Raw genomic sequence first — 27,388 nt, forward strand, 5'->3', positions numbered from 1 at the left:
ATTTTTATAATTAATAATTTATTTAATTTTCTCAAATTTTGCTTGAAAGTAACATACTTAAACACGCGTATCGAGAAAATGATGCGAGAAAATTAATAATAAACATGCGTGTTTATTGAAATTAAAGAAGAAAATATGGACGATGTAATTCGTTACAAAGAATATTAAGAAAATTTCCTAAATGTGATAAACCACGTATGACATATTTAACATTTTATTTACTTTTTAGTTAGGTCAAGGATGATACGCGAAACGGGATCTGACGAAGCGATGTAAATATTCAGTCTTGCTGTAACTAATAGCGTATGTAACATCTCATGTCGTATACAGTATTAACTTAAAAATGTCATTTGTACGCCATTATTGTTGGGTGTACTACGCTAATTTAAACGTCAAATGACGCAACGCTTAGTTTTATCAATGGGAGTCACGTGATATTTGATCAATCGGCAAAAGAACGCATTTTTAAAAATTCGAATAAGTGTTGCCAGCTGATGAGTAAGCGATCGCAATTAAAATTTAAACGATTTTTGAATTATTAAATTAATTAGTTTGTTTACAGTTTAGCATAAATTTTATATTTTAACGCAACATGTATTTATGAAATAAGTAAAATTTCGTGATTTATTAAATTTGTACGTTTATAACACGTTGCTATTTAATTAAATTAGCACATTCATCAAGGCGGATATCCTAATTTAGCCGTAATTTATCATAATTTATCCGTATTTTTACAAGATTTAAATTTGCAAATATTCGTACAGCTGGATTTTATATAAGAATCTTCTAGAATATCCTGAAATGATAAGATAAAATACTATTAAATGACACATCTGTTTGTTGTTTCGTAAAGATCAAAATCAACGAAGCGGTTGTTCAAAAGGAAATTTTCTTTTCCTTTTTTTTTTTTAGATTTAAGATTAGTTAAATGGATTAAACTTTTTCAAAAAAGTATTTATATCTTCCACCCACGTTCATGAGTCATTCTTTATTTTTGTTAATCTTTTATTTCGATCTGAAAGAAGAGTTTTGAATGGATTTTAATTGGACTCAATATTAGGTGCGGCTTTTTATATTATTATTGTACCTTATTTTATTCAAAAATTCCCACTTATTGTTATGCCGATTGAATTTGAATCGTTGTGGATAGATTTACAAAATTACGAAATGGGATCAACAACTTTAAAAAAAAAAAATTCGTGACTAGTGTCGGTCAATTAGGTTCCGTTTCATTTTCGTTCCATATTTCCAGGCAGTTCGAGTTTATTTTTTCGCGTAAATTACTGATAAAATAATTTTTTAAAATTTATAAATAGGCAATTCCATATTTAGAGGCAGTTCGAGTTAATTTTTTTTTCAAATAAGTAACATAAAATATTAATTTATCGGCAACTTTCTGAACTTCCGAACTCAATAAAATAAGTTAATTAATTAATCAGTGATCTGTAGTTAATCCTAGCTTAAATTTTAGATAAAAATTTATTACCGGTGCATAATTTTAGGTATTAATGAAATATTTTTTTTTAACGAAGTGCAGCCATCAAATAGGATTATAGGTCACTTGTAGAACGTCCGAAAGGGCCTCAAATTGATGCTTCGGGCACGACATACCGCAACAAACGAGTATCTCTTAACGAGTACAAGCCTATAACTTAAAATAATGACTTAAATTTGTAAGAAAACTCAAATTTGTTTTTTTAAAAATAAATTTAAGCCGTTATCTTAATTTATAAATTACGTTTCCAGCAATAGATGGCAACATTCATTCCACCCGTACAGCATTAAAAAAATTTAACATTATTTAATCTTTAAAATAATTTTGTATATTAAATGGCGATTAATAATGCTAGTAACGATATGAAGCAAGGTTAGAGGGACAAAGCTACGTTTCCTGACAATAAAAGAAAAAAAAATGACAATACGTGTTCCGTTTGAACAGCGACTCCGAACGGATGACGCAGTTACGCGTCTGCTTCGGTGTCGATCATTTGACAATTTCGAGTTTCGTACATCAAAAAATGGATCAAATTACTTGTAATGCTTACAATGTAAGTATTACGTCTTACTTTAAAATTAATTTTATATAAATAATATATTTTTATTTTGTTTAAAATTTGTTAATTATGCCACTTTAAATGTATTATATGTAGGCTTGTAATTGATCCTAACCTGAAGTTTTTGAATTTTTTTTTTAATGTCGCTTTCTGTCACTAAATCGCTTAGTTACTGTTTGAGAGGGGGAGATTGAAAGAAAGTATAAGAAAAAGGAAATTCAGTTTTACGCTTCGTTTTAATTAAAAAATAACAAAAATATAAATGGCGTAATTACTATGTAAATAAAAACGCATAGAAATTGAACTATGGGGTTTTATTTCATTTAACATCACGATTTTTCGTAATTATAATTTAAAAATTCCGCACGTGATCACTGTAAATAATAAGCTAGGTTGTTAAAACCAGAATGACACGACGCCCGTCAACAGCTGTATCCTAGATAAAATTCAAAGAATGATGAATAAATAAGTAGAAATGACAAATTGTACGAAATCGGTATTGAAAGACTTTAAAATATAATTTATTATTATTTAAATAAGGAAAAATCCAGTTTAATTATCGATATAATTAAGGAAATATCATATAGCAAAGGAAGTGATGCATCGATGCATAAAGCATTACCCACATTCACTACTACGATAAATTCCTTGAATGCCAACGTCAGGCTTTATTTATTTTTACCCGTGTTGTTATTGTTACAGACGTAATCTTTGCCTCTATCCAGTAACCACATTAATAACCGAGTGACAAATAGTGGTCGATTATTGATGAAATTGGTCTTTGTTACATTATTTGCACTTTCGGGTTATTCACCTTCTCGTTCATCGTCTCCCTTAACATAGTCTTAATTACCCTACCCAGAAAAGAAACCGAAACCAGTTTATTTCTAGAAAAGAAATTAGCTTAACTAGTCATTCTTGACATTTGATTTTTAAATGGTAATTCTATATGTAAGTAAAGGTTTTTAAATATTTAAATATTAATTAATCGATTACGCCCCCGAGTTAAGTTTCCATCAACAAGGTAAAAATGCTTTTTAAAGTAATTAATATCATGTTCAAGGCCGGATTTAGACTCGTTGTGGCTCTAAGCTAGAAGAAGTCATTTTGCCTTCACCAAATAATAATGAATTGAAATATACGAGACCCGAAACTTCGTAGTACGAGGCCTTAACCTCGAATATTTTCAACGTGCTGAATTAATACAGGGTATATATAACTAACATTGAATTACGAAATGTACTGTACGTGGACTGTACTGGACTTTGTATTCTTTTACTTATCTTCTGTTTCGAAATATTTTAAAATTAACGATGGTCAGCTGTTTTATATTCATTATATAAATCTAAATTTCTCTCTCAAAGCAAAAAAAAAAAAAAAAAAATTAATGGTGTTATATAAATATAAAACCTGCCTGGAATCCCGCGCTTTGCAAGATAATATTTAGCCATTTATATTCAAAAATTCAGCTGTTTTGTGTTTATTATATAAATATAAAACAGCTGAGATTGTCAACTGCAAATGTTTATCACTAATCAATTTAAGCTGTGAAAGAAACCCTGTATATGCCCCTATGTAACAAAGGTAAGCCGCATTAATAAACTTTTCTACTAACCAAATTTAACATCTTTAAAATTTAAGAAAATTTATTTTTTTAGACTTCTAATGGTTCACTTTCTTCAATTTAATACTTTAATATCTGCTTAATTCATATCATAAGGCTGACATTTGTAAAGGATGTATGCCCTATTCGTTATTAGTCATACTGAGTTCCTTTGAACCGTTTCCTTTTCGAGTCTATTTTTCAGTGACAAAGCGGACAGTAATTACCAATGGTACGATCTCTCTTGGACAATATTAAGTGAATCTCACTTAGTGTCCGAAGAGAGTGAGTTAATCTACTTAACCTCTTCAAATATAATAAGTTCGGCCGTTTCCCTTCACACCTAATCAACATTTTGATGACACTTTAATTAGAGTGGGCGACTTTCGCACGAAGTCAACGTTCTGCATCGAGTTTAATATAGTTTTCTCTGTATTTTTTTAAAGTTTATTTTAAATTTCAGGACTTAACCGATTGGACTGAAAAATGCCACGCGATTGCTTACGACGTCTCCGTTGTTCGACTTCCTTCGCTGAATAAAATAGGAATTGCACGTGACGTTCCCTCCATAGGACCTTTATTGACTTACCACAGCCAGTTAGACGACCTCGACTTAAAACGGAGTGCATCTACTGGTGAAGTGTTATGGACGAATAACGGCATTCATTCGACTGCTACATTTTCAGAAGAGGAATCGATACCTGAAAGAGAAAATATGTCAAAGAAAAGGGATTCGATCGTCGAAGCACGATTAGCTTTCGTGGCGGATATGGTTGAAACCAAGACCAATCAAGAAAATGGTGAAGTGGAGGAAGTTTCGAGAAAAGTCGAATGCTTTCGCAACAGCACAAACGACATGATCGAATGTTTCGGCCGAGAAGACGACGGAAGTCTACATAGGTTCGAATGCATTCCTACAACAGAGAATCCATTAAAGTTTGAGTGTTACACTTACGAAGTTCTGCCCAGCAAGGACTCTTCATTACAATGCTGCAACGACGATGTTGGAAATGATTGTCAAGTTACTGAAGAACTCTTAACAGAATCATCCATGGAATGCAAGACTTTGATAGACACAGAAACGAATCATAACGAGGAAGGAAAAGAAGTAGAAACTGGCACGACTACTTTGGAGGATATCGAACGAGAAAGAAGGAAAATCATCGAAAAACAAGTAGTGAGGAGGAAGACCATCGAAAGTTGGACTTTGGATCAGTGTTTGTGTTCAGAAGATGCTGTTGACGATGAAAAGAATTGTCCTCCTTCTCTTCGCGCTAGTTTAGAAAAATATAATGAAAGAAAACAGAAGAAGGATGACGATTGCCGATGTACTTCGCCTTCCTTTGTAGTGGTTCCTGAAGCAAATAGTTCTCAAATACCAAGTAAGAGATTATATTTTAATGCTGTAGAATATAAAATAATCTAAGTTATTTTAGTTTTTCTTATATACATTTTACACTTTTTAAAAAGAAAATACTGTATACATTATTTTTGCATAAAATATGAAATTTCTCTGAATAAATGAGGTTAAGAACAATTTGTTTAAAGGGTTAAACCCTTTAAGTAAATTATATTTAACCTCATTTATTCATGTTTATCACTTATCTATTCTTAAAGACATTTTAATGTAAGTATTTTAAATGCGAAAATGTAGTCGCGACAACATATCATGTGTCTTATCATTAATTATATTTTGGTGGAACTTGTGTCAGTCTGTTCTAAAATTTTTAAATAAAATTTCTATTTATGTTGACTTAAGAAAAATTCAATTATGAACGAGAAACGTACTTCTGAACAAATTAATTTTAATGTTTTTCTATTTTCTAATTAGAATAGTCAGGTAATTTTCTGACTTCTTTAGATATTTATTTGACAGGATCTGGAAAAGATGAAACGGAGCCAAAAATAGTCACAAATGTGGGGCTATCCCTCTCCTAAAGCCACGAAATAGTTGAATAAAATCAATCAAACAAATAAAATTTTTTTTACCATTTATTAAAAGGTATTTTAATTTATATCGCTTTCGTGTCATGTTTTGTACATAAAAAACTAAAAAAAGGGAATGTCAGAGGGCTAAATGTAGGCTATGCCAGATTTCGATAATTTAAATAAAAGAATTTGTATCATACGTCAAAATATTAAGTCGGCAGTTTTCAAACCTTTTTGGGTCTATTAATGGCCAAGTGGATAACATCACTGAACACTGGTCATAAGTTCGAGCCTGACCAACAGGTTGTCCGCATGATTTTTCCGACCTTTCGTCACGTTTCTAACACCTAAAATGGAGCCAATTTTCCGTAATCTCTTCGGGAGCACCTGTGTTGCATTGCCTTATCCCATCAAGTCCTTTTCGGGATAACTTACTGATGCGCCAATACTGTATCTCATCAAAGATGTGTGTATAAACATTACTTAATAGATAAATAATTAGTATTTTAAAATTTTGCGATATAAGTTGTCTATGAAAAGTTCGTGGCACACTTAGCGAATGGCGACACCCAGATCAAGATTTATGTCGAATTCTTGTAAACTAAAGTTTTGGTTTATACAGGGCCATATTTAGATTTATTCCTAAGCTATGACACAAAAGGTCCTTTCCTTCCAGTAATAATACTGTAATAGTAATTGTAAAAACGTGAGACCTTAAGTCATGTTTAACATTTGTGTAAAATGGGTTTATTTTAATAATTAATTTTAAAATGTTCTTTGCAACTTTCTTATGTTGTTAAATATGCAAATACAGTTATTTCTATAAGGATCTTTATTAAAGTTAACAGCTAACGTAATGAGGACTTACCAAATATATCAAAGACCTGTCACATTTTCATTGAAGAAAAGATACTTTGATAATTATGAATCATGTAATGTCTCCGATTGAAGTAATTAATAATTAGTTTAAAAAGAAAAGCAAAATATTTCTGTAGAGGACATTCATTTCAGCAAATATTTCCTACTCTTTTTCTTCGTCGCCGTGTAATTCATTTTCCCTATGACAGTATATCAATTATTCTTAATTTCGCTCATTTTATACTGTACCTAGTTCGTAGGTACAGTATAAAATGAGCGAAATTCCCGAGTTGTTTCATATCCCAAGAATATAGGATATGAAACAACTTCCTGACTAAAACTATCTTCGAAAAATCAGGATAATTAAGGTAAGATTAAGATTCTCGTGGCAGCAAAAGAAATCTTTATCGAATCTATTCCTCGTAATTTTCCTTAATTTAAGTAGTTCGTGATATAAATCTCATTCACATCCCTTATCTACGCTGATTGATTTTGCAGGCCCATTAGTGGCAGAGTGGATAAAACCACCAAACACTAGTAGTTGGTCGCGGGTTCGTATCTCACGAACGGACTGGCCGAGTTTTCTTCACGTAACACATAAATAGGGGCCAGTTTCCCATAAAAGTCCTCCCGGGAGGCACTCCCCCGTTGGCAGATCGCTCATGTGTTGCGTTGCCTTACTTAAATTAAAATTAAAAAAAAAAAAAAAAAAAAAAGGAAATCGAGCTGATTCACATTATTTCTGAATAGCGAATTACTGGTTTGGAAATATTTTATTAACTCAAACTATTAAATAAATTAAGTTTATTAAATTTTTATGCTTAACAATATATATTTATTCGGTTTTTGCATTAAATGTAATAAATTTCTAAAAATATTCACTAAGAAAACGTTATCTGAAACTCATTTCTGATAGAGTTAAATTGAATAATTTTCTACATTAAAATATTTTAATTTTCACTTAAACTTTTGATATATTTTTACAACCAACCGCGATTTATGTCGAGATTTCTCTATCTAATTTTGGGAAATCGCTTTGTTTTAAACTATAGGCTATATATTGATTTTCTTGAGACAACTTTTGACTTTTTAAATTATAATTTCCACGTTAAACTTTTTAATTAACGTCATTCAGATAATTATTTACAAGTTAATTAATATGTAAATTATATTCATTACAGACCTTATTTAATTTTTACATATTTTCATTATATATCGTTAAATTACTTGAAAATGATCAAAATTATTCACTCAGGTGTATTAAAAACAAGAAAATTTCTAAACAAGACTCGTTAAGCCAAAAGCTTGAAACCTTCAGGTATTCACAAATTTGTGTAAACGTTCAATGATTAATAATTGATGATGCTCATGTAGCATATTTTATAATTGTTACATTATTACAACAGTATAGTTGGAGGAATTTTTAATATTTTATTTAATTTACACTTTAAAGTATAAAACCAAAATGTATAAAAATTTACAAACGTCGAATTTATGAATATAAAATTATACTTCATTGTGATTGTAATTAACAACTAATTAATTTTAATTAAATAACAGTATTTTACTGTTCAAATGATAAGATTAAAACACAATATAAGTCAAACGTCAATTTAACAGCATTGTTTTCTTTAAAAATTGGTGTTAAATCGTGTATGGTGCTAAATTGAAACATCACAAACAGTAAAAATTATATAAAATGAAGATCTACGTACAAGTTCATGTTTTAAGTCACGTGATTTGGCGATAACAATGCCTTTTGTAATCAAAAATTGTAATATAGGCCTATATATATATATAGCCTATACTCGTATTCGTATATATACCTTTTTTATGTATATACATGCATTATATATATATTCATTTAAACTTCGGTATAGCGCCAACATATTCGTGAAAATATATATATATATATTTGTTTTAAAAAAAGAATATAGGCTATATACATATCCTATATTCTTTTTTTAAATAAATAAATAAATAAATTAATTAATATATTTTAAAATAAAGAAACAATTAAATGAAATAGTCATAGGATAAGATGTTACTTTAAGACCAAATTGGCTTAAGGCATTGTTCCTCATTAGTCATCCATATTGCTCTTCGGGCCTATCCATACTGGGCATAATTATGGCGCCCATATTGGCTAAAATGTGCTAATATCTCGCGTTAATCAATCAAATTTAATATTTATCATAAGTAATAATGCACTTTTGCAAAATATGTCTATATCAGCATTTTTTTGTTCGATTATATTCGTGAGGATCACGTCTGACATGTTTGATATGCAGAAGGTGAATTGAATTGCTAAATTCTGGATAATGATGTGCATTTTTATTATTTTGCTGAATTTTTACTAAACAATTAGTGTTTTAGATTGCATAAGAAGCCGAGTGTTACTAAAAGAAAGAATGATATGCAAAGAATAATTCTACGAATGAGTACTTAATACGAGGTGGCCGAAAAGTCAACTGGCCTGTTTTTCTTTTATAAACTTTGCACAGAACTGAAATAGTTTTGGTAAAATGGAATTTAGTCTTTACAACGGTGAACTGATTTTTAAGCTACTCTGTATTAGGCTATAAATAGTAGCCATTCTGTTGACTAATATATTGCAGAATATTACAATTTGTAGAGCTTACTGCAAATCGATGCACAAAAATATAAATTTTTATTATTTGTGTGATAAAAGTTTATATAAAATTGTTTAAAGAATGACAGTCTCATTTTAAAACTGTTCGTCCATTTCTTTGTTTCGGAGCATCATATGATTACAGACCAATTTGCTGAAGAAAGCAAATTAAGTGCATTTGTTTGGCTCCGATGGAAGAAAAAAACATTTAAAGAAAATCATTACGCAGTTCGTAAAAAAAGAAAGAAAATGTAAAACGGTTGATAAGTTTTACGACAGTAGCAGATGTTTAACATTTTGATTAGATCGGATTTTTTGTGCGAAACACTGGCACATAAGAGCTTTTTGCTTCTTGTGAGTGAATTTGATTCATAATATAACTAAAATCAGGACATCATAGTTCTCAATGTTGCCCTGATCCTCTCATATCCTGTTAACCTGGTACTGATTAGCAATTAAAAATGATGCAGTCTACTGCCTACTGCCGAAACGGGATTTCTTAAAACGATAGGAAAAGGCTTTACCTCCAATCCAAATGTTGAAACTTTAACAATAATAGAAAATAATGAATACGATTGAGTATTTGAGCAAAGTAAAATTTATATTTATTGAAAGTAATCCACTGTCATACAATAGAAGCTTTATAACAATAGTTTGTTTTAGATAAATCCTATTATAGTCACGTAGATTTATTCTATTGAAATTCTAAGCAGAGAAGAATAGAAAATCCATAATAATGAAGCTAGCTGAAAAGCCCAAGTAAAGAAATTGTTGATGACAGATTGGAAAAGTATTAACTTAATGAATTAACAAGCTGTAAAATTTATCCCATAGATTTAGGAACCTAAGTTGAAGGTATACTAATGCTCGTACAATCTTTCGCTATAATAGAATAGGCTTTCAATACAATTTCCTAAACTATTAAATTCTATCGAAAGTACAGGGTTATTACATGCCAACTTTTTCAAATCATATATACGCGATAAACATTAAAAACTCATTAAAATTTTCGCGAATCTTTCTATAATTGTAATGTAGATAAAATGCTTTCATCGTTCTCCAAAAAAAAATTTTTTTTCCGAAAGAGTTTAGATTATTCAAAACGTGATTTTGAACAATCATCGTCCGAATAATTTCGATAAAATGTTTTATTTCTGAATTAGAAATTGGAATTTCTCATTAGGAATTACTATTATTTGTCACACTGCCTAGATCTTCGACATTCTTAATTTTAAGAAAATAAGAGTATGAATTAGCCTCCAAAAAAAGTTAATTTACATTTCCGTTCTTTCGAGAAAGTTTTATCTTTGTGAAATGCATTATTATTTCGTATGAAAAAATTTTAATATCAAAAAAAATATTGAACTAACATCGTATTGAATGCAAGCAAATATTACTCTTTTATGTACATAAATTAATAGTATTTGGCTACAGACTCCCCATGCATGAAGTTGAAGAGTCCCTTGCTCGAGTCGCTTAGAAAATAAATTTTAACGATTTATTCTCTAATTGGAACAACAAATTCAGTAGACGATGTATTGGACGAGGATCTGATACGGTGTGGCCTCCTCGAAGTCCAGACATAACAACACGTGACAATTCGCTTTGGGGCATTATGAAAATTTCTCAACTCCTTACAACGACCTAAAAACAACTGTCTGAGACTACTTCAACCTTCAATGTGAAAGATGTCCGGGAGAACACAAGGAAAAATGATTTGTACAGAGAAGGGAAGAGCATATATATAAGTACTGACTAGCATTTATAAGTACTTTGAGGCCACTTTAAATTTAAATTCAGGTGCTGAAATATTTGATATAATTTCTTTAAAGACACGGTACCAAGTACTTTATAAAACTTGTGATTATTTCTCACAGAAGAAAGCCCGACAAAAGAAAAAATAATGGATTTTACAAAACGAGAAAATATTTCGAGGCTAATTTACATATTTTAATGTGTTTATCTCTGGAGGTCGGACGTTTTGATACCGATAAGATGAATAAGCAAAACTTCTCGAGCAGGATAGGAAAGTACAGTACAAAGCACAAATATATCAGAATTTCGACCGATTTGGTTAAATATTTCGCAATTTACACCTATATAAACACAGAGAAAAAAACTTTTTTAAAGGTACTTTCCTCATATTTTTATTGATATGACACTCCAAGGAGGTGTCAAACTAATAAATATAAGGAAAAGTACCTGAAAATAATATCTGTAAATATAGGTTCGTGACCGTCCCACCTTATGTACTTGGTACTACTGTACCTAGCGTGTCCTTTGAACCGCCCAAACACGATAGCAAGGACGTGTAGTAAACTATAACTAACTAGATTTATACGTTTATAAAAACTGTAAGGTCGAGGTGTTAAAGGTGAACCTAGTGTTAAGTATATAATTTCAGTTATCAATGAATAAAGAAACTACTATTATAATACAAATATCGTGATTTCAGATATAATAGACTCAGGCTTTATGACCTAATTGGTTACTTGAAAATCATAGATTAATTAAATACACGTTCTTGGAATAACTACATATCACGTACACAGACAATGACAGATCCAGAAAACTTTAGACGGGTGTAAATATGCCTTACGAAGTTTTCTACTACCTGAGCCACGAGGTACCTGGCTTTAATCTCCAGAAAGGGGTGTTGCTGCGCCCCGCATACTCCCTAAATCCGCTCCTGTCCACAGATATATACAATAAGAAAATACGGTGTTTCATACAGTCGTAAAAGTGGTTGCTATTTCATATGTTCTTTTATATAAACGAAAATTAATTTTAGAATTTTATAATAAAAAAAAGAAATGAATTTGACCTGATACGACTGAAATAAATAAAAATAAATAGATAAAGAAATTTGAATTCTGCAATGTTTTGTGTTAATCTAATTCACGTTTTCTGACGTTTTTGCGTTTGGTTAACTTGCAAAAAATAAAAATAAAATAAATAAAAAAAATTAAAAGAAAAATGAAATTTTGTGAAAAACTTCATTTTCCTAATTTGAATAAAGCACTCGCTGAAATTTATGTCACGTAGTTTAGATTTTGAATTTCGTTTCTAAGTGTATCTAAGTGACAAGCGGTAAACAAGTCAATGATATAGTTTGTTTCAAATGAAACGGATCACGTCCTTGTCTTGCTTACTTGGCTGCCTGCTACTTGTTAGACTTACATTTAAAAAAAGATAAATTAGGATATTTTTGACGTAATATTTTTCAATTTTTTTTTTAATTTCCAACATTAAAAAATAATTAACAATAATTTTCCTTTGTAATGATGAATTAGCAACATTACAATTATTAATAGATATATTTTAATATATTTTTATTAATTTAATATTTTTAATNGATTGTTTAAATGTAAAATATAAATTTTTTTCATCTTTAACTTTTGTATTAAAACTATATTAGAGTGTAAAAATTTCAGTTTTTCATTTTCAATGAACATTTTACGCCATCTATTGAAAAACCTCAAACTATTTCATATAAAAAATTTAAATATTTTTAAAACATTTTAAGAATTTTATTAAAATATTTTAAATAATAATAATAATAAACATAGAAAGTGATTTTTTTACAGACAATAGATGGAAGCACGAACACCTTTCGTTGGTGCTTCCATCTGTTGTTAAAATTTTAAACGAATAGTCGTAGCATTTCTCCCCGAAACAATTGCAGAGAGAAGTGACGGAGAATGACATTTCCTCGTTCTTCCAAAATTATATTTAACGATCACGAAAGAATGTGACGTCACGTAATAACAGCCAAGCGTGAGGATCGTTCGTGACACCCGAGTGTATTGTCACGAGTTAATTAGGTTGAAAGGCTAGTTTTCATTTTGCCTTTTTTTTTTCTTGGTCGACAGAGGAATGAGGAAGATGATTTTTCCTCTTATCTTTTACTTTATTTTATTTTTTTAGTCTTCAATAACGCTTAAACCCACTGGAAATTTGCATCGGAACGTGTAAAATAACATTCTAAAATAGAATGTCTGCCAACTACTTTGACCCCGTTCTTTCAAAAAATTGTTACAAATTTATGTACGGTGTTGGAATAATAATATTTGTGTTTTTTTGCATCGGAAGAGGTTATAAAATCCATATTTTTTGTTAAATTTATGGAATTATAAATTTAGTTTTTTTTACACAATTTTTAAAAATGCTGAATCGTTGTATTTTGTAGTCGATGCGTTTAGCAACACTCGATACACAATTTTGTACCTGTTTAGTGCGCGTGCTAAATCATTCTAGTACAATTTCTGTACTAAAATTGCAAGTTTTTAGAAGGTTAATCGATTATTTAGCGTCTTAGATGATGCTGTTATGGCCACGTTTATTTCACTCGATGTTTGGATCCACTTTCGTCCATGATATGTGACTTTGTTTGTTTCTATTTAAACATAGTCATAGCATTTATTCTATCGAACCTCAATTAGCCTAAGTGAAATTTAAAAAATAAGCCTTTATTCACGTTAAATGGAAACGGAAAATTCTATAAGAAATATAAATTTTTTGAAAACCAAAATTTTTTTTAATATTCTGGCACTTATTTTACTACAGAACGTATGACTTTTACTTGTTAAATCAGTTTCTTTGTCAACCTTTTCAACATAAGAGTGGCGATATCTCACGTTTAACTACAGACTCGAATTACTTAATTGCGTTTCCTAAACACTATTAAGTATTTCGTCAGAATCGAAACCTAATTAAATTAACGTACATACGAAGGTTCGGTGATAGGCTCCATTAATTATTCACGTCAATATACTCGTTCAAAGATAAACAAGGACGTCGAGAACAAGTCACTGACAGTCACCTGCAGATATCATTTTTAAAACTCTTTATAGAATATAAAAGTGGGTTGGCTAACCAGACCATTTTTTCGACCCCCCTGTCGAGTTTTTAATTTAAAAAAAAAGAGGAAAAATTTATTACGTTTCATTTAAAATGGGAGTATCGAGGCCTTGGAAAAGTGGCACGAATTACCTATTCTGATGTCATAATTAGAGTGATTTGTGATAGGAAAATATATAGTTACGGATTATAAGACTTTCTATTCTATGATAAAGTGTGATGTAATGTGTAGTGTAATGCGATTTACGTGTGTTAAATAAAAAAAATTCAAAATTAATATTAGTAACAGTTAGATATCGGTATATCGTTTAATTATTGAAAAATATCCCCATCGTGGTATAGGTATATTGTGTATAAAATGGCGAGTTAGTAAGCATACGTGGATTTTTAAGACATTTTTACACGTGTTTTTGGTTCGTATAATTGTGTTTGTGCGACTTTTTTTATGTACTCGATTAAGTATCATTTATTATTAAATATTTTGAAAATAGATGGGAAATTTCCGTATAATTAACGACAAAAATCTAACATCTATACCGAAATGGGGATATTATTCTATAAAAAACGATGAGTTTAGTGATGCATCACGTGGATTTTTAGATATTTTTACGTGTGTTTTTGGGTCGTGTAATCGTGTTTATAAGATTTTATATAAATAAAATATTTATGAATATAAATATTTCGAAGTATTTAGAAATAAACAATGATTAATCGAATATATATTCGTATATATTCGATTAATCATTATTTATTACTAAATATTTCGAAAAAAGACGGGAAATTTTCCTGTAATTAATGACAAAATTTCGATTTCGTCTGCCGAAAATGAATTTTTTAAATTGTTCTTTGTACAAAAACTTATTTTAAAATAAATCTAGAGGTGAATTACCTGTATTCGATACGTGCCTACCTACTGTGTGAAGGGGATAATATTTAAATTTCTCGACAAATTAGGTTAGGGGATAAGTGATTAGTTCGATAAACGAATGGGTGTTAGTGTCTAGAATACAGAGAGATAGCAAATTCGATAAGAAATTTATTTATTAATTCACATCTGGCAATAATAAAAATATTCACTAAATGTACGGGTGTTAAATGCGCAACCAATAAGACTAGTTCTTATATTTTGTAAACACGAGCCGATTCGAAAAACGTCACACATACGCGAGCTTATCTCGGGACGGGGGTAGTTTTCGTTCGCTCTTGCGTCACTCGATAGCCACCACTTAAAAATCGGAGTTCGGTTGAAGTAAAATGATATATATACTGTATATATATAAAAAACGCAAACTTTGTTTTGTTTTTTTAAAAAAAGTAGTTTTTATGGTCGAGAGGAAAACTTCCATCTCCGGTTTTCAAGGTCGACCGCGTCGCAAAATCGACCAATAGTGTTTTTAGTTGTAGGAAGGAAGGAAAGAATCGACTTTTAGAATCTATCGCCACGTTATTATCGTGTCTGGCTCCTAACCAGGTGAGTTTAAAATATAAGAAACTACTTAGAAACACTAAAGAAACCTCACGGTAGAAATTATCAACGGCTAAAAATCTCTTATCTCACTCGATACAGACACACTAGATTATAATTTGCTAAAAATGTATTTTCTTATTTAAATTTGCGCGTGTCAAAACGAGACCCACTACGCGTTATGGGTCACGAAACGATGAATTATTTAAACCGCGGCACCATTTAAAAATTCGTCACTTTCTACGCCAGTGGCACTCTTCACGTGATCGCTTCGTCACCAAAAATTCGTTAATTTACTTCCTTTTAGGAATATTGTTTGTCCGTTTAAAATACACGAAAGACCTTGGAAGGATCGATATATGAAATTTCCTCTCTCGCAGCATGAATTCGTGTAGAAGCATTGAAAAATAATGAATTGTGAAAAACTGATAGATTGTTAGTTTCATACAAAATTGCAACATCCAGCAACGCTAATCTATCAGAAGGTAATTGTGAAATTAAATAAAACATTTCTTTAGAAAAAGGCAATTTTTCAAAGGAAGAAAATAGAAAAAGCGCTTCCTAAAAAATGGAAAATCACCGCAAAAGAAGGAAAACTCTCTTCCTAAAAATTGATATTTTTATTTTAAAAAATCCTATTAATAATCCTCCAAGTCTAGTGAACTGTAACGAATGAACTTGAAGAGGGATTTGTAAATTAATGATTTAAAAATTTGAATTTTTATTAAATAAAGAAGGGAAAATTATTATTAAAATTACAAATGCCAGCTAACAGAGATGTTAAGTGTATTTTTAAAGCAGATATTTAATGGATCTTTCGTTAGGAGGAAGAGATAAAATAAAAACCTTTAAGCAAGTTGCTAACCTAGTAACTGTCCTTTGCACGGTTCAATAAGTAGTGCCGTGTTTATAAACAGTGCACTTGTTTCATAACTACATTTTACCGGTCGCCATGTCTCTTGCAATTGCTAGTAATTACTTAACAGGTGAGTCGTTCGAAAAAACAAGAAAAAAAATCTCGACTTTTATATATAACTCGTGTGTTTCTTTATCAATTGTGCCATTTTATATTGAGATTATAATGCCTGTGAGTCAAAAGGAGTGTCAATTGAATTTTAGAAGATAATCGTCGCGGGTTCTTTCGTAAGGACGCACGTTTATTTTATGAATAGTTCTTAAAACAAGGTTATTTATCGCGTATTTTCTGACAGGGAAACACGACAAAAGAACAAGCGATGAGGAAATTCGCGTAATTTTAAATGATGAACTGCGAAAATCGTGGAGAGGAACAACAACGGATTCTATCCGGTTCGGGAGCTTCCCCTTTTGTCTTTGGATCCAACGAAAATTCATTCTTTTAGTTATAAGAATTGAGTTTACAATACAATTCAGATTTCTATAATTAGAAGGATTCAAAGAGTTCCTTTTAGTTACAGAAACTTATAGAAATTGGAACCCTTTGCATCCCATTCAGACTTCCTTCCAGTTTCTAACAACTAACTAGAAGAAACTGAATTTTTCTAGTTACAAGAATTTGAATCCAATTTTTTGCAATTTCAAGACTTGGATTTTGAGATATCTACTCAATCGACTTTTGTATTTAAATTTTCTTGCTTAGATATAATAACAATTTTCCATTCATAGTATTACAAGTAATCCCTTCCTTATAATATCGTGAATGGAAGAAATAAAATCAGTCAGTAGAGCAAGGAAAAAAATCCATTTTACTTCGTTCCATTGATAATTCTTATAATTGAATCTTAAAAATCGCAGCCTTGATATCTAAAGGAATAAAAAAAGGTGTCTAGTAGTTATTCAGGTCGCAAGGTTAACTATCCCCGACCTATTTGTCCCCGAAGAGGGAGAATAAAAAATTATTATAAATGATTCGATGAATATCTAGTTAGTTATTAACAATAACTTATCATTCATAATTGAATCATTGTGAAAAGACCCAAATAATCGGAACAATAACGTGATTAATTAGTATCAGTGTATGACAATGACCTCCAGTCATTACCCTTGACGTGAGTTTACCCACGCTTCTATAGGTCTTTTTTATAGCTTTAATTATAGCTTTGTTTTTTCGATTTTTGTCTGATCTAGTCTATATAAATAACTAAATTTTATTAATAAAATTATATTATTTGTTTTGTTTAGATTCAGTGGATTTTGGTTCCATTTTGGAAAAGAAACAAGAACTAAAACATTTTTGGGAAAAGAAAATGATGGAAGTAGTCGCGCCGAGTATAGAAGAACAGAGACTTCCACCCGTTGTCGTTAATGGTCATTGCAAATTGAAACAAAATGGAGTAATTAAATGTCAAGAAACTGGAGTGACCGAACCGGAACTTTGTAGAAGACCTTCACCTGAAGGAGAAGAAAGTTGTGTTCTTCCCGAAACAATCAAAAACCTGCCTTTAGAAAAGCATACTTCAGTCCTTCAAGAAGAGGATTTGCAAAAGAAGAAAGAGAACAATGCTTTGGAAGAGAAAGAATTGCAAAAAACTGGAGAAAACGATGCTTTAAAAGATGAAGATTTGCAAAATAATGGCTTGCTTGATGATTTACAAAAGAAAGAGAACGTGCTGCAAGAAGATCTGAAAAACAAAGAAGAGGAGAAAGAAATGCAGAAAGAAGAATCGATAGTAGTAGAAGTGGAAGAAAAATCGAAATGTGAATCACAGGAAATTAAGGAGATTACAGAAACTAATAAGGCGGTGGAGGAAACAATGGAACACGTAACAAATAATGAACAGGAAAAGGAAAATAATCTGCCAGAAACCGAAGCAATTGACAAGGAAAAGCCAATTATTCCGGAGATAGAAATAACAACATGCGGAGAAAACCGAATAGACGATGAAGAGGAACAAATAGAGGAAGAGGAATACACAGAAAGTGTCCTCGATCGAGAAATTCGATTGCAGCGAGAAAGAGAAGAATCTCTAGCAAAAGAAAGAGAAACTGCAAAAATTCAATCGGGAATAATCGAATCACGTGCGGAAACACCTCACAAAACCTTTCATAATCAGGTGCAACCTACTGAACGTCCTTACTGCAATCAGACTACCGAGAGCAGAATCGCTTTAGAAATTAGAGAGATGAGGGAAAGAGAAGAGGAGTTGAGGAGAATGAGAGAAAATCTTAAAAACCAAACACTTGAAGTCGTAGAAAAAAAGGAAACAGTAAAAATTGTTAATATAGAAAAGGAACAACCAGTAATAGTGGAGAAGAAATCACCCGTTAGTGAAACTGTATCTTCAAACTTAGGAATGTTTAAGAAGAGGGACAAGATAAAAGTTCGACCGTTAGAGGAAGTGGAAGTCGAGGACAAACCTATTTACAGAATGAGCAAAGAATCACCCATCGAGAGAGAAATTCGTTTGCTTAAAGAACGCGAAGAAGAACTGAGAAGAGAAAAGGGTTTAAATGCACCACCCAAAAAACAAGAAACCGCAACAAAAATAATTAAGGAAAGGACCTCGGTGACAATGGCGATAGGAGGTGACACTCAACGTTTACTGGCAACCAACCGCATCCAACAAGAGATCGAAGAGCAAACGAGAAGAGAACTGGATCTTCGAGAGAATGGCCACATAAGGACTATATCTCGAGAGACGACGGAAAAGACCGCGAGTAGTCCGATTTGCAAAAGTGCCAAATTTCTTAATTACATGGGAAAAGAGAACGTGAGTAACGGACCGAAAGGTGAAGATGTGATCGATTCTAAGCCCGCATTAGAGAAAAAGATCAAAGTGGATGCAAGATTTCCATTGATTAACAGAAGAAATGTCAGTGCGGAGTCTAAAATTCAACAGGAATTATTGGAAATGAAAGCAAGAGAAGAGGAATTGAGGTAAGCGCAATTTATATATGAATCTGTTTATAATCGAAGTAAAATTTGGAGTCACTCATACAGTTTGAATGCCAGTTTAATAGAAAACGTAAATTCTGCAGTTACACATTCGTGTAAATCTATTATTATTAGGTATTGATCTTCACGTAGCATTTTTATTCGTTTTCACATTACAGCATCTCAATGTAACTTTTTTCCCCTACATACATTTCACACAATACAATTTCACATAATGGACAAGGCCTTTTATATAGAGTCTCGGGCCACTTTTTAGAGACTTCCCAGTTTATTCAAAACATAACAGTAATACGCGAAAAATGCAGTGGTATGAAGCATTTAAAGTCCCAATAAATATGATAGCACTTCTTATCTCTCTCTGAGAAGACCTAATAATGGATACTAACTTAGGAATAGTTAGGAATAGGAATAGTTGACGATTAGGAATAGGAAGAAATGCTTCAGGCATATTTAATCTTTACAATTAGCCTATATAGAAAACAACTTGAAAATATTTTTCATGACATTTTGTATAAATTAAATGAAATAATAAAAAATAATTAGAACAGTATTTCTTTTTATTACGAAAGCAACGAAATACATTAATTTTAAAAAATAAAGCGAAACGAAACTATTATTATTTTTTATTTAAGGATGATTACAGAATTCGACTTTTTAAAATTGAAAACCGATAACTGACCCGGAAGTGTTTTTCTAGATCATTTGTTTCTTTGGAATAATTCATTTATATTCTGACCACGTAACTTATAAACACTGAATGCGTCATTTAAGACCCAGACAATAGTTTAATGTCATGTTTACGGGGGTGTAAGTAATGAAAAATTGCCCCCACGTCGCATAGATATAACGTTCGATCGAATTATCATTCTGCTTGGCATTTATAATTATCACTAATTTAATAAAGACGTTTGAAATATTAAAATGTTTCCTTTTACACAGGCAACAAAGATTAAAGTTATCCGATCAATTTGTGTCCAACACCCCTGTTTTGATGAACGGAAACGAGAAAGAAAACTCTACAGAATGCACCGAAAATCGCCTTAATGAGAAGGACCAAAATAAAGTGGCTGCTGATGACGTAAGTATAAAGAGTTTAAAATTTACGAAACGGTACAACGTGGTCGCGAAGGTTAAAAGGAAACCAGTCAAAGTGAACGTCCTTCGAGAAGGAAGGCGATTGCTTCCAAAAATTATCAAGATGCCCTTCGTTTTATTATTTATAAAATTAATTTCTTTTTTCCCTCCCTAAAGGCTCCGTTAAACGGCAGAAGACGTCGAAGTGCACTGATTGCTCAATGGGAACAGAGAATTCAGAATGCCGAAGGAAAATCTTAGTTGTTCCGATTCTGTATATTTTAATGGTTGTATGCCTAAATATTAGGAATTTTTGAGAAATTATTATTGGCGAGGATTATGTACAGATGTTATAAAAGTATATTTATATCATTCATTTGTACTTGAATTGTTTAATTTTTCTTTTACTTATTACCAAATACATAGTCGGATAATGTAAATCACAAATTTAAAGAAATTATTGTCTAATGCTAATTTAAATTACTAATGTGTGAAAAGCAAAGCGAAAAATTAAACTGCATTTCTTTTTTTATAACCAATGTAGATTTTTTTCTTTTATTTTATGTACATTTTATTTACAGTTAATTATCAAGTTTAATTTTGTTAATACTGAGCAAATAGGAATGAATTATGTAAGTATTGCACCTGATCAAGTCCTTTGTTAATTAATTATTTACACGATTCCACTCCATAGATGAAAGCAACAAACATTAACAAATTCTTCAATTAAACAGTGCATGCTTTCTAAATTTTTGGTAGATTTGTCCTGATCTTCTTGTTTTTCTCTGAGAACTAGGCACAAATTCTAATTATAAAGAAAAACAAAATAAAATACAGTATTAAAGTTTACAGTAGGTAAAATTAAATCAATTACAAGAAAATGTCTTACAGCTCTACTGGAATGAAGATTAACATGGAGTAGCATAAAGAAATCCTGGTATTTGGAATGCATTACAGCCTAAAAATCACGAATTTGACACTTTAATATTTAAACAGTAATGAAAATAACAGATTACTATAAAATGGCTTACCACATAATACATATTTTCGTCAGGGGCTCTGAAATATCGATGACGATTCAAATACTTATTCTTAAGTACTTTAGATAATCCTTGATACCAAGTAATGTGCATATTAAGAAAGGCTGCCAAGTTGTTATCTATATCATCTAGTGGAACGACTGTGACTAAACTTAAGAGTTCAGAAAATTCCGCAAATTCGGAAGTTACATTCTATAAAGTTATAAATTTAGATTAAAAAAGGGATTTATAAAATTAAAAATGAAATTAAAAAATAACCTTCTCTTTGTTGCTGCTATCGTCTTTGTTACCGTAAGGTAGAAGGTTATTCCAAAGAAAATCTCTTCGGCAATGTAGAGCAGCCTTTTTCACAATGTCCTCTAGTTGCATTTTGGATGCTTTGATATGTTTGTATAAGAACTGCTGCATTAAAGTTTCTTGACTGCTGAAATATCCAAGATACATCACTTCTTCATCACACATTCCCCGAGGAGATGAAACACGTGACCTGCATATACAGTAAAATCAATATTTGTAGAAAGAAGTAGATCTATACTTTTCATTGACTTATTCTTACTTGGTATTTTCACTTGCATCTGAAAATTCACCAGAATCTTCTAACTTTGTCTTTTCTTCTGATGGATTAGATGCAGTACTACATTTACGAGACTGGGAACCAGAGGGATGACTGACTGCCAATCGAATAGGTTTGAAAGTGCCTAAATTTCGAGGGCTATTAAATAATTTCGGATATGGTTCTCGTTGACTAGTAAGTATGATGTAGTATTTCAGAAAAAGTGTGTTACTTTCAGGAATGTCATCTACTACACTTATATCATGTGTTATGAGTAAACCTACATCAAAACTTTCTACTTGACATACATCATTAGCATCGGAATAAGATACTTTGCAAGTTCTTACAGTATCTACTAAAACAAATTCTGTGTCCTATAAAAAGTTATTCATAATTAGTATCATTTTGACCTTTTTAGAAAGAATAAATAAGAACTTACCATTTCCACACCAAGTGAATGAATAATAGGAACCATCTTATGAACTGTCATAGAATATGATTTATTATGGCTAATTATATAGTTATATAACTGACAGGGGGGCAAATTTGTATCTTTTATGGCCAAAGTATCTGTTTTATGGATAAAAATATTTATCATCATCATAAAGTTTACTTATCTAATAAATATCTATTCATTAAGCCTACTAAGACACAAGAATTACTCATTTACCTGAATGAATAACATTTCTAGCACAAGAAGGAGATTTCTGATAATATTTCATAAAATCATCTAAGAAACTAGTCAAATGATATCCATTGTGAAAGATAAGATGCTGTCCAGAAATGTATGAGTAAATGGTGCGCAGATGATAATCAAATGTAAAAGAGTGTAGATGCATAACTATTTTAATTCTGTCTAGTTCATCCACAAAAGCTGTTGTAAACTATATTAACAAAGTAAAATAAATAAATACACTTTTCAATTAATGAAAATCAAATTTAATGACAAAAACATCAAACCTGAGAGCTCATGAAACGTGAATTATTAGATTTTAATCGTAAGCATTCCAGTGAATATAAATGACAAAATGCATAAGGATCACTAAATCCTACTTCAAACACTAATAATCCTCCAAGCATTGAACGAATGAGATAGTAAACAGAGAGTCCACAGTTGCTTGTTCTGGGATGAGAAAATGCACTTATGTGGGTTCCCTTACCATGTAATTTCTCATCATCTTTTGATTTTAAACTCTTACTATTAAGCACAGAAGTTTAGATATTATAAAATATCAGTTATGAATAAATATAATCAAACTATTTATTTTTTAAATACCTCTGTCTGGGTGTAGGACCCCTGGTTTGAATTGGCAAAAATCCTAATGTTTGTAAATATTGAATATATTCCTGAATATAGTGAGAACAAACAGTAAAATGCCATGCTTCTTCAGTTATCAATCTAGATGATGATCTTCCTAGATTATTGAGCAACTGATGACTACTTCCACTAGATTTCCTACTTCTTATACTACTACCACTGCTGTTTGTGTTTTCATTATTCTTGACACTATTTCCAGAACTATGGCGGGAACGCTTTAAATAATAATGTTTACTTTTATTGAAATGTTTTTAAAATTAAACATTTTCTTTGATAGAAATCAACAATTTAGATTAGTGGTTCCCAAAGTGGGTTGTGGAATTACTTTAATGGGTGCTAAGAGACAAACAGGCAGTAGTGACACTGACAATGGTCTCCTCTAAGCTCATCTTTTATTTATTTATGATTTATTATTGACAATTACTACAATTAGTTACATACTCTAGAATATGGATGTATAAACATTGAATAATTTAAAAATGGATTTTTTAAAATTTTAATTTATGTACTAAGAAGCATCTCCTTGGTTTTCCTACATCACATAGATAGTCCACAGTTAACACTGCAGATACATTCTTTGAAAATAGAGAAAAGCATTAACAGAACTTGCTATAGAAAATCTTTTTAGTATAGCCTTGAAAGTGAAGCCAAGTGTAATTGGTGCTTGTGTGTGTGTAAAGTTATTCATTCTTTTACAAGTTTGCACACTAATGAGTAACTAGTAAACACACACAATATAATTAAGTCCTAAGTGACTTCAGACCAAGCATTGAAAAATTTATTGAGTCCATTCCCCACATTAATAATTTACTAATTGTGAAAATTCAATTTGTTGTTCAAGATTCTTGCTAAATGAGTTTATCAAGAATCATGAATAATAAATTATCTTGAATCTTTAAGTTATCATTAAACTAAATTCAATTAAAAACTTTAATTAGCTATAATTAAATAAACAATTAATTGTTACACTAGGAAAAATAATTAAATTCAAAATAGTGAGTCCTGAAAACCAAAACCAAACCCTGAAAAACTTCTGAGGGGTAGATTAGGGATTGCTGAAAATGAGTATATTGAACCACGGAAGTGGTGTGAAGAAAAATTTTGGGAACCACTAATTTAGATGCCCAATTCATTAAAAAGTTTAAAATTTTAAATTAGAATCAAGCATGATTGATTTCATTATTTATTACATTTTACTTTATTTATGAATATTTCAATTGATAAATTTTTGAAATTACTTACATTGGATGTAATACCCTCTTGATTAAATGATTTTTCAAATATCTGAGAAGTTAATGGTTGCAAAGTGTGATCCCTTATGGGAGATACTTTCCATCGCCATGAAGGACTGAATAAAATTGGTGTTAAGCAATAATGTTCTAATCTTCCTACTTTTTTAAATAAATGCAAAAACCTTTCCTGATAATTCAAAGCCCAAAAAAGTATATAAATCATGTATAGTTTGAGACAAAATTAATAATCATGAAAAAATAGTACTTACCATTAATGGACTGGTTAAAGCAGAACTACGTGATTGCCATATTCTATGAACATCTTGCAAATCTTTAAAAGTTAACATAAATTACAACATATTCTTTCAAATTTTTAAAATGCAATATGCCTTTTACATTACCTCTACTTTCAGTATTATAAATATCTAGCATTTGTTTTCCATGACGCATTACTAAATCACGTAACAATCCATAACGTGTTCGATGAAGTGGTTGTGGTGGATGTGTTTCCCTAAAGATATCCAGAGATGAATTTCTATTTACTGCTAGCATTGTTGAAGATCGTTTCAGATTTGTCAAAGAACTCATCTGGTTTGATTTTTGAGGAAAATTATGATTCCTGATCAAGGCATCAATGTAATTAATTGAAGTTGTGGCATAATTCTGTGTAGAAAGCTGTATCCCCTATATTTCATTGCATTCAATAAGAATAAAATTTATTTATTTAGTAAAAAATATATACGCCTTCAGGCACACATAAAAGTAGTCAAAAAGTATAATCTATCATAAACAAAACATGTATTTGTATAATTGACAAGTAAATACAAACACGCTTGTACTGTATAAAAAAAAAATTATCATATATTAATTTTAAAAGCGTTACTGTAAAATATAAGCAATTACATGATTAACAGAAATAATTGGATTTACATTAAAAAAAAAATAACGTTAATAATCTAATAACAATAAAAAAATTACCTTCGAAATCAAATTTATTCTAGCCACGTGTTTTGNTATAAAATTATTTATAATCACCTTTGTTTTTGTGATATATAACAATAATAAGCGCTGCCTTGGAATAAACTGTAAAGTTGATAAATCTGTGGCTGTACATGGAGATGAACCTCTGGATATATTAGATGAACAGTTTCCATGAGGTGCAGATAATGGTGTAGATATTTTCATAATAGAACTTGATCTGCTGAATGTGATAGGCGATGTTGGTGTAGATTCATGTGCTTTGTAATTAGCTTGAAAATTAATTAGGTGTGGTGGGTATTTCTGATAATTCATTTGATCTAAAGAGTAATAATAAATTTTTAGCTTTATTGAATTTTATTGAGTAAACTCAAAACAAAATAGTTTCAACTCCACTATTTGAAAAATTTTATTTTTATTTTTTAATAAAATTATGACTTACTTTTAGAAACTGATTCTAAATAACTGAAAAATTCAGAACATCCCATACAAGCCTTCCACTGATTGACATTTCTACCAATCATTATATAACTTTTTGTTTTACCAGGCAATGAATTTTCATTTATTATTAATCCTTTTGAATCTGTAGGCTAAAAATATAATAATTATTATGATTTTTAATGAAAAAATCATAACAAGGTACTTAGGTGTAATCTGCTTACAAGATGCATATTCCAAGCATTATTAATAACAATAAATTCTTCACTATCAGCAGTAACTTTTTGAAATATTCTTGGATATATATCTGGAGTTAGTTCATTGATTTTGGCTTGAAATTCTTTAAGAATTATCGAAACTGGATAGCAGTTTTTCAAATAATATACGTGAGTTTTTACTGTTGGAACTTCTGTAAACAAACGTGCAAAAACATAAAAATTAAATAAATTTATATTTAAATTTTATATCACTTTATAACTCAATACTTCACAATACTTTTATCATGATTAAACAAATGAAGATATGGTAATTATCACAAATGGAATTTATTTCAAAATAAAAGTCAAAATAGTGAAAATCTGTAAAAATGTATGCATTCAGTCATGTATCTTGCAAAGACTATTCCAAAATCAATCTCCATTTGGCAGGAAAAAGTCATGTATATAAATTTTGTATATAATAGAAAGAAAATTTATTTATATCTCATCCTTTTTTTTCACATAGTTACCATACAAAGTCAGGTTGTATCATGGAATTAACTTTTGCAATCCCTCTTCAAAAAACAGCACTGCTAGGTTACCCAACCAGTTGTTGATTCCATCCATGGACTCTGGTTTCAAACCTTGAGTAGCAAGCCAGATCATCTCGCTGAAGAGATAGTAATCACTGGGTGCCAAATCTGGGCTGTAAGGGAAATGGTCAAAAATCTCCCAGTTGAACTGCTTAATTAAGTTCCTTTGGACAAAGTACAGTGTGAGACTGTATTGTCATAAAGGGAAGCAACAACCTATGTGAGTATTCAACACATTTTGTTTTGGAGTGACTTCTAAAACTTCCTCAGTGTTTGACTATAAACGTCTGGCATTATTGTTGTCCCTTGTACCATGAATTCTGTCAACAAAATTCCTTTGTGATCCCAGAAGATTGTGGGCAACAGTTTTCAGTTTGAGTGTTTGTCTGAATTTCTTGGGTCAATTTGAAGAATGAGTATGCATCTATTATTTCAACTGTTCCTTTGCCTCTGTATTCATGAACTTGTGTCTCATTCCCAGACATGATCCTGGTATAAAGGTATGCTGGATAACTGAGGTACCACATTAGCAAGAGAATCTGTATATGTAATTGGACTTATCTAAATACGAAGGTAGGCTGAAAAGTAATGCACACATGCTTGTAGAACACAAACAAAAACAAATATCAAGATCGGGCAAAAAGTACATTAAAGTACAATTCTTAAGCTTCAAAATCATATATTTATTTT

The 27,388-nt window shown here is 30.7% G+C and overlaps 2 protein-coding genes across 2 annotated transcripts in view; one reads left to right on the forward strand and one right to left on the reverse strand.

Annotated features, from left to right (window-relative positions):
- Window positions 1-1,952: 1,952 nt before the first annotated feature.
- On the forward strand, window positions 1,953-20,884 carry LOC111624519 (trichohyalin-like). The gene is made up of 5 exons (XM_023367369.1): window positions 1,953-2,048; window positions 4,121-5,039; window positions 17,562-19,257; window positions 20,215-20,353; window positions 20,527-20,884. Exons 1-5 carry the CDS (start codon window positions 1,953-1,955, stop codon window positions 20,608-20,610), a joined length of 2,934 nt encoding a protein of 977 aa, XP_023223137.1. The 3' UTR covers window positions 20,611-20,884.
- A 3-nt stretch (window positions 20,885-20,887) lies between these two features.
- LOC111624507 (KICSTOR complex protein SZT2-like) overlaps window positions 20,888-27,388 on the reverse strand; it is a 317,304-nt gene continuing 310,803 nt past the window's right edge. Inside the window, exons 50-64 of the mRNA XM_023367362.1 lie at window positions 26,133-26,317; window positions 25,913-26,060; window positions 25,528-25,790; window positions 24,894-25,176; window positions 24,762-24,823; window positions 24,503-24,679; window positions 23,219-23,475; window positions 22,903-23,140; window positions 22,613-22,826; window positions 22,382-22,512; window positions 21,946-22,316; window positions 21,648-21,876; window positions 21,381-21,581; window positions 21,239-21,307; window positions 20,888-21,154 (exon numbers count right to left, since the gene is read on the reverse strand). Of these exons, the coding sequence (XP_023223130.1) occupies window positions 21,023-21,154; window positions 21,239-21,307; window positions 21,381-21,581; window positions 21,648-21,876; window positions 21,946-22,316; window positions 22,382-22,512; window positions 22,613-22,826; window positions 22,903-23,140; window positions 23,219-23,475; window positions 24,503-24,679; window positions 24,762-24,823; window positions 24,894-25,176; window positions 25,528-25,790; window positions 25,913-26,060; window positions 26,133-26,317 (2,960 nt within the window). The 3' untranslated portion in view covers window positions 20,888-21,022. The remainder of the gene's footprint in view (window positions 21,155-21,238; window positions 21,308-21,380; window positions 21,582-21,647; window positions 21,877-21,945; window positions 22,317-22,381; window positions 22,513-22,612; window positions 22,827-22,902; window positions 23,141-23,218; window positions 23,476-24,502; window positions 24,680-24,761; window positions 24,824-24,893; window positions 25,177-25,527; window positions 25,791-25,912; window positions 26,061-26,132; window positions 26,318-27,388) is intronic.

This window comes from Centruroides sculpturatus, unplaced genomic scaffold (genome assembly GCF_000671375.1).
Source record: "Centruroides sculpturatus isolate CEXI.00-Female unplaced genomic scaffold, Cexi_2.0 scaffold256, whole genome shotgun sequence".
In the NCBI taxonomy this organism is placed as follows: domain Eukaryota; kingdom Metazoa; phylum Arthropoda; class Arachnida; order Scorpiones; family Buthidae; genus Centruroides; species Centruroides sculpturatus.